The sequence below is a fragment of the Aplysia californica genome, unplaced genomic scaffold (genome assembly GCF_000002075.1).
Source record: "Aplysia californica isolate F4 #8 unplaced genomic scaffold, AplCal3.0 scaffold00610, whole genome shotgun sequence".
NCBI lineage: Eukaryota > Metazoa > Mollusca > Gastropoda > Aplysiida > Aplysiidae > Aplysia > Aplysia californica.
In genome coordinates, this window is record NW_004797880.1 from 270,763 (window position 1) to 282,190 (window position 11,428).

General features: G+C 38.9%; 1 protein-coding gene across 1 annotated transcript in view; it reads left to right on the top strand.

Annotated features, from left to right (window-relative positions):
* The window catches only part of LOC101861611 (multiple epidermal growth factor-like domains protein 10), a gene marked incomplete at its 3' end in the record, with an annotated part of 21,134 nt that extends 15,616 nt beyond the window's left edge, over window positions 1-5,518 (top strand). The window contains 3 exon segments of the mRNA XM_005107520.2: window positions 2,655-2,759; window positions 3,571-3,724; window positions 5,460-5,518. Of these exon segments, the coding sequence (XP_005107577.2) occupies window positions 2,655-2,759; window positions 3,571-3,724; window positions 5,460-5,518 (318 nt within the window).
* Window positions 5,519-11,428: the final 5,910 nt, after the last annotated feature.

The window sequence follows — 11,428 nt, forward strand, 5'->3', positions numbered from 1 at the left end:
TTCCATCGTTCAAACTCTCCAAAATAACATCGACAGCCCATTACATATATGCTGCCTTTCCAAAAATCCTCAACTAAAATCTATGGAAAGGCAGCTGCAGACGCAGCTGTAGTTTACAACCTTAAAAAGTGGGCAAACAAAAATAGTTTCAAGTTTTCCCAGATACAGATGGTTGCAGTACACTTCTGCACCCCTGACTGAAGTTTTCTCTATGCCATTCCTAAAGGGGAGATATTAACGTGCTCTTATGCACAGTAGAATTGTAAATGGGCTGATTTATCAATTCCTTGCTCATACTGTGCATAAAACAACATACGGGAAACTGCTGCTTTTTATTTCCTCGTTATTTTGTCCTCTACTTCTTTTGTACGTTTGTTACTCTCTTGTGAACTGCTATTTCCGGGGTGCCTTGATAGTCGAAGCAGATTTGTGCTGTTTAGGCTAGAGAGGTAAGCAGAGTAAGCCTGATTCCCTGTTTGGACTTCTCTGTTGACCCCTTGGCGCTCATATGACCTTATGCAGTTGAGAGCGCCATAAAACCTTACTAAAAACAAACAAACACATCTGCCGATCAGGCAGATTTGACACGATATGGGGAAAAGATTCCCATCCAGGACCAGGCTCGTTTCCTCAGAATTATATTTGACCAAAAAAAACTTACTTTCGTTCTACACAAAAAAGACCTTCGAGTGAGGTGCCAGAAATCCATATACGCTTTTTTTAAAATCTGTCTCATCCATAGTTGGGAGGGGACTCAAAACACCTTCTCCACATTTACTGCTCCCCTGTCCGAGCCAGGCTTGACTACAACTGTCCAGCCTTTGGATCGACAAAACCCTACGTCCTAAACATGCTAGACCCAGGACAAAACCAAGGGATCCGCTTCGCCCTGGGGGGCTTTCCGCACTCCTCCAGTGGAGAGCCTCCAGGCCGAGGCAAACGTACCATCACTAACATTCAGATGAATAGAACTCTCACCACAATACGCAATCAAACAGAGTTAGTTAAACACCAGAAAAGCAAGCACATGGCTGTATCCTTGGAACGCCCACAGACACCATAAACAAATTAAGAAGAAACACCAAATTCATCAAACCTTTCGGCCTCAGAGTCCTTGATGACCTCAAAAACTTAGACTTTTTCAAAAAAGACATTGAACAATTTCTTTTCCCTGGCCTCCCTCCTTAGCACCTCATCAAGGCAAAAGTAGACTTACAACTCACCACACACATCAAAGCAAATACAAACACCAAAACATTTACAGCTGCATACAAAAAATAACTATTTAAAAATTACCCCGAACCAGAGCTTTTCTTCACAGATGACTCTAAATAGGGCTCAGCTGTGGGCGCCACCGCCCTATCCACAAACAGTACACACCAGAGGAGACTCCATCCCGAAGCCTCCATTTTCTTTGCGAAGGCCACTGACTTTGACATAGAATTTGACTCCGCAGATAACTCTCCTAAAACATCTTTCCTTATACTGTCTGATTACCTATTTTGCATCACCTTACTCACAAATTACCCACTCCTGCATCCAAAAATAATTAAGTTACAACGAGAAATAAACACATTTTAATACTTTAATGGAACAGTGGAAAATATAGTACACTCGTGACTCCCAAGCCATGCAGACATCCGAGGAAACGAGCAGGTGGATCACCTGGCAAAGGAATCCTTGCCCCTTCTGTTTTGGATCAACGAAGAACGAAAACAAAAAAAACTACACCACCGGTCTGTGGAAGACACATTGGAGCAAACAAATACACAACAAATATACGACATCACGCCCACACTGGGTACACGAAAGAAAGCCTTCTGTCCTCTCCAGATGAGATGAACTCATTCTTATTCGATTGTGTATTGGACACACCTCCCTGGCACATAAATACCTTCCGCAGGGAGATGAGGAAACCGTTCTGTGTCGGATGCCTCACTGATTTCACCATTAGACACATCTTAACAAAATGTCCGGACTTTGGAGAGACCCGAAGGAGGTTTTTTAACTTTTTAAAGCATAAACAGACTGAATTATATGTGTTTCTGTGCGAGTGTATGTCTCTGCACAGGTGTGTGTGTGTGTGTGTGTGTGTGTGTGTATGTGTGTGTATGTATGTATGTGTGTGTGTGTGTGTGTGTGTGTGTGTGTGTGTGTGTGTGTGTGTATGTGTTGGGTGGAACTCCTGCAATAGATTTACGAGCATGGCGTGAAGAAATTACTGTCAAGTGCTTTAAGACATTGATTCCCGAATCATGTAGAAACATTTATTGGTGGAATGACTGTCTTCATTAATGTTATTTCACCCGACCCGCCCTTTCCCTTCTCTATTTTTTTTTCAAAAAAACAAAACGATTTGCTAGTGAGTACAAATGGTCGCTTTTAAGGACAAGCGGGCTAACCCAGATTTCGGGGGTTTCCAGAAATCTTGACAGACACCAAAAGTGGGCACTGCCCTACCTATAGGAGAAGTTTGGTTTCTTTGGTGCGTATATTTGTTTGGTTATAGAGAAAACTCTCCTTGTCATTTAAAGAAACTGAACATGGAGCAAAAACTTTACCTTCAATATATTCAAAACAGCGTTTTTCGGGATAGCCCCCTTGTGCTTAAAAGCGACCAAATAAACTCATCGAACGTATCCTTCTCCTTCCAGTGTGTGCCAAAGGGAGGTTTGGCTTTAACTGCGCCCGACTCTGCTCTCACGAGTGTGGTCCAGGGGTTGACTGTGACGTGATCACTGGTCAGTGCAACACTTCTGGTGAGTTATACAATACACACACACACACAAACACACACACACACACACACACACACACACACACAGTTGGTATTTTTTGCTGATGCTCTAGTGTGGTTTAATTCTTCTTTCCTTTCAAGCACCGTTCGTCCTTATCTCTCCCTCTTTTTATTTTGTGTTCGTTACTTTTTGGTGGCACCTCTAAATCTGTGGTACTTATATGACCTAATTGTGTTGCAAGTGCGTTGAACGTTTACTAAAACACACACACACACACACACACACACACACACACACACACATACACGCACACACACACGCACACGCACACGCGCACACACACACACACACACACACACACACACACACACACACATACACACACACACACTACAAATATGCAGGCTTAAACTTTCTAAAAAGCAAAAAGTACTTCACTCAATGAATGTGGTACCTGCATCTAGGAGACCGAACGTCAATGTGGCTGGATTAATTCCCACTTGAGGAAGTTGTTTTACGGAGCATCAGAAATGCAATCATAATTATAGCGAACAGTTTTCTAAACGGGTTGGGTCTAATTTAGCCTGTCTTTTAAGCGATCTAACTTGTGTCGAAGTGGTTGGAGGGCGCCACTGGACTGGTAGATAGTAAACACTACTTCTTTACTTTCCTTCTGTTGTGTCTGCCAGTCCGTCTCCCATTTTCTCAGCACTAAATAACCAGTATGGTGTCGAAATGTTTCTCTTTACTCAAACAAACAAACACACATACAAACAAACAAACCATGGAGGTCTCCGTAAAACGTGTACCTTACGTTTATTTTATTCTTCAGCTCAGAGCAAGCATACAACGATCGCTGAACAGTGCTACCCGCATCTGATAGACCAAACAGTGTCAAAGTGGCTCCCTTTCGTGACCGTCCTCCCAGCAATCTTCGTGGTCTGTCCGATCATTCTGTTCTCCTTCATCCTCTTCTTCAATAGCGAGTAAGTCCAAGGCAGTGCTGGTCAAGCTTTCTTTCTTTTCTTTTCTTTTTTGTACTGCCAGCGCACACTTTTGCCACCTTTATTTAACTAAGAGGGTACAAATCTATCGTCCTTATCTCCCCTCCTTCTTTTTTATGTTTGTTACTCTCTTGTAACACCTCTAATCTTCAGGCGCTCATATGACCTTATGCTGTTGCGAGCGCCGTAAAACCTCTACTAAAACAAAACAAACAAGAGGGTAACATTTTCGTACCGCCCACAAACATGTCGCTACTTTAGAATGACAAAATTCTATGAATCACTTTTGGCCGTTTTGAGTTTCCAGGACCATCATGTCAGAAATCAAATTTTTAATTGTTCTATCTGCTCTATCAAAATAGTAAGATTATTCGGAGTCACTATCAAGATATTTAAATGACTGCATTTGAAAAACGTTGACAAGTGAAACTCAAAAGTTTGAACACCAAATTTCTCAAAACTAGGTACTGTGCAGATAGAATTTGTAATTCCAGGGTATCAAATTATTTTTACGCCAAGCGTGGCATAAAATAACACTAGTGGGCAAATCCGACTGCATTGGCAAGCACAGGTCTGGGAATATTCACAGCTACGTAGAAGCCTCATAGCTAAAATGGCAGGCGTTGAATTGTGGAAAAAGACTCAGACAATACGTTTTGAGTTTGGTTCCTGTCATTATAGTGTAAGATAGAGTGAGGGGTGCAGAGAGAACTGGGTAAAAACGATTTTGTTTGTTTTAGTAGACGTTTTACGGCGCTCGCAACTGCATAAGGTCATTTTATGACCGCCAAGTTGAAACGATGAGCACATGGAAGGAATGAAGGGTGGAAGAATGGATGGATAGATGGGTGGATCTAAATAAATACGACATAAGGCCCAGTTCTTAGAAAATCAGATGTAAGTATCTCCCAAAAAAAAACCGAGAAAGATAGACGCCAGACGTCTATTTATTGGTCAAGGATGGTTACGTCACAGTTTTAGTTCTATCTCTTCTGTCTTTTCTTTTTTTTCGACCTCGTCGTTTGACTCGAAAACTAAACCTTGATCCAAACCTGACTCCCCCTTCGGATTAGATATAATATACCTAGCTAATGCACACTGCCAGTCAGATTTCTCGGATTAGATTCGGGGCGAGCCAGATTTTCCTTCATGGACAGGGCAAAATTTTGCTACCTTTTTTTTTTAGTCATAGGTTATAGAAACCTTGCCCACATTTTGGGTGATTTACATGCTTTGACTAGATGAATGGACCCTTTCCTTTACCTTTTGTTTGCTAACAAAATTATCCATGCATAATTTTCTGTTTTGTCCTTTATACCTTGATCGCCATTTCACTTTGATTTGGGTGAGAAAATAACAGTAAAGTTGTTGGTTTTTTTATGGGATGGTCTTTGTTGCGAACGTTATATTCGTCTCTGTACTTTTGTCGTGAGTTTTATGTTTATTCCAGGGTTCTTATCGTGTGCGTTTTGACCCATCTATAATTATGAAAGTAGTGTTGCTGTGTGAGTATTGTAAGTTCTAGGATTATGAAAATTATAATTTACCTCTCTTTTTCTGTGTTGTTGTTTTTTTCTTCATCATGAAGTTCCTCTCCATAATAATTTTAATGTGGAGATCTGCAAAAATAAAAACCATACATTTCATGATTATTTAAGAAATATGTGCTTGGTCTTTTTCTATTTTATTTTTAACGTCGTCTCCTTTGATCACGCAGAAATCCGCGTATCAAAGAAGGAACTTGTTTCAAGTTTAAGAGGAGGAAACAAACTGAACTTAAACCAAAAACAGAGAGAGGAATCACGCAGACGATCACCTGAGGGAAAGAGAACGTGAGCGGTTCAAGCCAAGAACCTGCTCGTCTAAATATTTGGAGCTTTTGGTGTGTTTTCTTTCCTTTTTCTTTTTTGAAATAAAGAGTTGGGGAGGGGGAGGGGGGGTGGCTTTTCTTTCCCCAAATACATAATTATTCAATCTTTTCTTGGTTTGCCGCCTTGCATCTTTTTCTTTCAGTTCAACTCTAACTTAATCATCAACTAACTCCCTACATCACGTATTGATAGGCCTCTTGGTTATGTATTCCACTAAAGGAGAATTTGATCATAAAAACTGAATATTACTGCTGGTGCTAATCCTGACCTCTTTTATAATTCAAGTTTTGAGAATAGGCGTTTGACATACAAACTAATACTAATATTGATAAATTCACTGTGCTGGGGCTTGGGGTGAAGGGGAGGAAGGTTGGTGTATTACTTTTTAGGGGGGGGGGGTTGTTCTGTTTTGTTTTGTTTTGGATATTTTCTTTATTTATTTTTTAGTTCTTGTCTTTGGTATTACGTCCATACCCACATGTTATTATTCAAGGCTTCTGTTTATGTTCATTTGCAATAATATGCTTCTTCTCCTTCTGTTTATGTTCATTTGCAATAATATGCTTCTTTTCCTTCTGTTTATGTTCATTTGCAATAATATTCTTCTTTTCCTTCTGTTTATGTTCATTTGAAATAATATTCTACTTTTCCTTCTGTTTATGTTCATTTGCAATAATATGCTTCTTTTCAGGCTTTTTCATTGTTTGAATGCAGTTTTCCTTAACCTTGAAGACATAAGTTGAGTTCACAAGGGTTTGTGGTTGTAAACATGTTATAATAGTATTCTGTCTTGCCTCTTAAGATTGTAATGTCTACTTCGAGAATGATGTCACCTTTTAAGAATGACCCATACGTTGAAATGGCATGTCTATGCCCAAATCGTTCACTGAATTTACCTGACGTTAAGAAAACTTCCACAACTTTGATTTGAAGTAAGGCTTTTATGTTGTGAGATTTATTTCCCCAAAATTTACACGTTATAAAAACATGGTTAAAATTTCATCTGGAGCGTTTCAGTTTCGCTGACAGTATTTTTTTTCTGAAAATATGCAAATAAATGCTGGTGAAACTCCATCATTTTGCTTTGGTTGTCTCTTTTTGAATTCGTAAATCTCTTGTCACGGGTAGTTGGCGGGTGCTCTAGTATGGTTTGCTCTTTCGTTCCTATCAAACATCTAGCTGTCCTGATCTCTCCTCCTCCTTTTTGCGTGTTTTACTCTCTTGTAACACTTCTAATCTTCGGCGCTTATATGACTTTATTATGTTGCAACTTTCGTAAAACTCTGACTAAAACTAAATTCCTTGTCCACCTTGTGTTGTGGGTTTAAGACAGACTCATAGGCGTGGGCAAAGTGTCTACATATTTTTTTAATATCTGATTCCCTTACGTATTGTGGGAACATCGTTGCCGTCAAATAACGCCCATAGACGAAGGCCTTCTTTTTATGAATTTATGTTATTTAAATTGGAGCCGTATATTAAAGCAAGTCCGTCATTTTTTTTCTAATCGTATCACTATCTATATTGAACCAAAAATGGTCCATACAAGATGGCGTCAGTGGCTGAGTGGTTAGGCTCTCGGACTCACAACCGTTAGGTCGTGGGTTCGAATCCCGTCAGGGACCCGACCTTGTGTCCTTGGGAAAGGCACTTTGCACACATTTTCCTCACTTCACCCAGGTGGAAATGGGTACCCGCCAATAGACAGTGAAAGATTTTGTCAGTTTGATAGTGTTAAAGCGCATGAAATCCGCAGCTTGCACTGTATTCTTCCATGGAAGCCGAGAATGTTTCAGAGTGCTCTCAGAGTGTCTGCTGGGGTAATAATGGTTGTAAAGCGAATAGAACATGCTCTTGAGCATGGATATGCGCTATATGAATGCAATTATTATTATTATTATTATTATTATTATTATTATTATTATTATTATTATTATTATGGTTCACTCAGCCAAAAAGGTTACCGCGGAAGTCAGCTCATTGTTTTAGATGACGCTGTGGTCTTTGTTTTGAAGCTCTCTTTCGTTTCTCCAGAAGAAGAAGAATAGGAATAGCACCTCCTTGCGTGCGCAGATCGACTACTGTCCATCAGCTGTTCTGGTTTGTTCAGTTCGGATTTTTAGGTGTTTTTTTTATTTTAATGACATGTCGCCTCTCATTCTAATGTCAAATTAAAAGAAGAAAACAGTCGCCTCTTTTAGCGTAATGGTTTTTAAAAAGCGTTCTTCCGAAATTTGAATTCTTATTTATTCAAAAACGTCTTAGTTTCACTTTGATTTTTTTCACACAAGTAGGGTAACTCTGTTCGCAAAGGGTGCGCATTTGCGAAAAGGACCCCACCGAATTTTGAGGACACTTTTTTAATTGGCTCAAAGAGAGGAGTGAACCCTCTTGTTATGTAGACTGTTTGATTGAACGCAGAATTTGAGAACCTTTAGTGCAAAGAATTTGTTCACTATAAAATGAATTACCCGTAACTTACCAATAAAAAGTGCCATTGGTGAGCTGTGAAATAGGCTATATGCGTATGCAAAGTGTGTGTAAGAAGCGAGAAGTGCTATGAACCATCATATTTTCCGTGTGGCGGAGATTTATAGTATTTTATATAATATATTAAGGGTTTTTTTTAATCTAGCCTTAATTGTTGTGGGAAAATATGATCAGAGTGAGACAAATAGATACAAACTGCTGTGCAACATATGGTTGAAATTGATTCACCCCTTAAAGAGATATTTGAGGATAGATTGTGCCACGAATTTTGGACTGCTCTATGAAGGTAAAAGCAGTTGTACAAGCTGCCAGTAAGAAAATGAAACAAGAAAAACCCACCGAGCTGGATAATTATCCAAGTCGAAGTTATGCCACACTATCGTTGCTGTTGTTGTTGTTGTTGTTGTTGTTGTTGTTGTTGTTGTTGTTGTTGCTGTTGTTGTTGTTTTTGCCGTGTGTGTATGTGGTGGCGAAGGTCAAAGCCATGCCTAGAAGCTTGGATTGAAGGAAAAATCACCCCCCCCCCTTTTATATCAATATAGGTTTGATAAAACATTTCGTGAAAGCCCTGGGGTTCGAGGGGGCCTGTTTCAAGTACAATGTATATGTACAACTTTTCGTGATCTAAGTCATGAGGAAATAAGGGCTGGTGCCTTTGGTGCTCCCCAAATCAGAAAGCTGATCACGGACTCACACATACTCAATGCATGATACGATATAGCGACAGGAGCTTAGTAATCATTGGTGTCTTTGGTGAAACTCTTTGGGTGACAGAAAAGCAGAAAATTCCAAGAACATGACCAAAGGTTTGTTATGAGACGTCCATCTTTTGGGCTGCAACACGAACTGCAATATTATTATGATTTACTGTCCAGAGAGACTGCAGCTGCTCTCTTACTGGGTCTGTCAGGAACTGGGCTGTAACATGTCGAAGTATTATAATGTTGAGGTACTTCAGAGACATTTTCAGGGTGTCTTTGTAGCGTTTTTTTGTGTACAATTTTTACGGGTCCCCGGGGACAGTTGCGCATGGGATAGTATTGCTTTTGGGATTCTGAAATCATGCATTTTTACGACATGACTTGCTAAGCGAAGTTGAGTTTTTTTTAGCTAAGAAACCAGACTCTCAGCATTTGCGCTTTTGAGAACTTCGGTGCTTGGTATTTAGTCCTACCATTTGATGCGAACATTTCTCTTCAGACGTTCCATGTGGAAGTAATTAAGTCAACGTATCATTGTGTTGTACCACAGTTTTTAGCATTTTAAAGACATTTAACACTCCTAAACTCTATATAAATTATTGTTTTCACGAAATTGCGTTGACAGTCGTTACCCTTTCCCTATTGGTTATAATCTATCAGTTTTGGTACTTGTCTTGTTGTAAAAGCTAACATATTATTGTGTTGTGCCACAGTTCCTAGCATTAAGATCTTTTAAATCTGCTAAACTCTATCCAAACCAAGATTTGTTCTGAAAAGCGGGAAGCATTTTTTATTTCTCTGTCTTCTTATTCTTTAACAAACTCGTGTGGTCGGTCGTTACACTTTCTGTATTTGTCATAATCGAATAGATTTTGTGCATGCCTACTTGTAACAGCAAACACATTATCATATTTTACAACAAGTGATAGCAATTTTAAGCTTCTCTATTTGTTTACACTCTATACAAACCAAAATGTGTTATAGAAATATGAGAGCAGTTTTTCCTCTTTGTCCTCCTATTATGTTGACTAACCTGCCCGGCCGGTCGTTACATTTTCCGTTTTTGTTATAATCTATTAGTTTTCGTGCATGTCTAGTTATAACAGCTAACATATTATTGTGTTGTACAACAATCCCTTGCATTTTAAAGAGCTTTTAATACTGCTATACTCTATTCAAACCTAGATTTGTTCTGAAAAGCTTGAAGCGTTTTTATTTCTTTGTCTTCTTCTTTTTTTTTACCAAGAAGTGTGGTCGGTCATTACACTCTCCGTAATGGTTATTTCCTGGTAGTTTTGTGCATGTCTAGATTTGTTCTGGAAAAGCTGGAAGCATTTTTATTTCTTTGCCTGTTACAGCTTTGACCAACTGATGTGGTTGGTTGTTACACTTTTTGTATTGGATATAAGGGAATAGATTTTATGCATGCCTACTTGTAACAGCTAAGCCATTATTATGTTTTAATTTAATGGGCTAATATATTGGGCTACTCCACTTTCTCTCACAATGTTTTTTAAAATATATATGCAAGCTTTGTCTGTAGGGTCAAGGAAAAGTTAGATTACTAACTGATTAAAGGGGTAAAAAAGCAACACCCCCCCCCCCAACCAAAGACCCATTTGTATAAAAAGAAAGGATTGGATCTACCTGAAATGGTATTAAAATCATGTTACTATAATACAACAATCACCTTGATCTCCTTGTATTATGATTTTCGAATTCCCATCAGCGTCAGATTTCTGTTATCACAGGAAATTCTTTTGATAGTTGTGCCAACCATGATGTCAGACGGTATATTATATCACACAGGCCTATATTTTACCACTTAATTAATCAATGAACAATTACTGGAAGAAGTAGCCTATGGGCAAGAGGTGTTGTGGTAAAGTGGTTCCACCGGGGGGGGGTCATTGTCGTCCCTATTCTTTTGACCTACACAATTTGTTATGAAAAGCTGGAAGCATTTTTATTTCATTGTCTCCTTTTTTTCTTTTTTTTGACCAACCTGTGTGGTAAGTCGTAACACTTTTTCCGCATTGGTTATGTTCTATTAGTTTTTGTTCGTGTCTAGTTGTAACAGCCACCGTATTACTGTGTTGTATCACAGTTCCAATCATTTTAAAGACCTTTAAACACTGTTAAACTCTATCCACACCAACATTTGTTCTGAAAAGCAGGAAGCATTTTTTCCTTTGTTTCTTACTGCTTTGACCAACTTGCGTATTGGTTATAATCTATTAGACTTTGTACATGCCTACATGTTACAGCCAACACATGATTATGTTTCACAACAGCTGATAGCAATTTGAAAATTCTTTATTTGTTTACACTCTATACAAACCAAAATAAGTTATAAAAATATGAAAGCAGTTTTTCTCCTTTGTCCTCCTATTTTTTTGACTAACTTACACACACTGATACACACAAAAATACACACATATACACACACGGATACACACATAAATGCACACACACACACACACACACACACACACACACACACAAACACAAACACACACACACACACACACTCACATAAATACACAAAAACGTACACACACAAAAAAGTACAGAAAAATACACACAAACATACACCCGCACACACACCAAAGAAAAAAAATAAT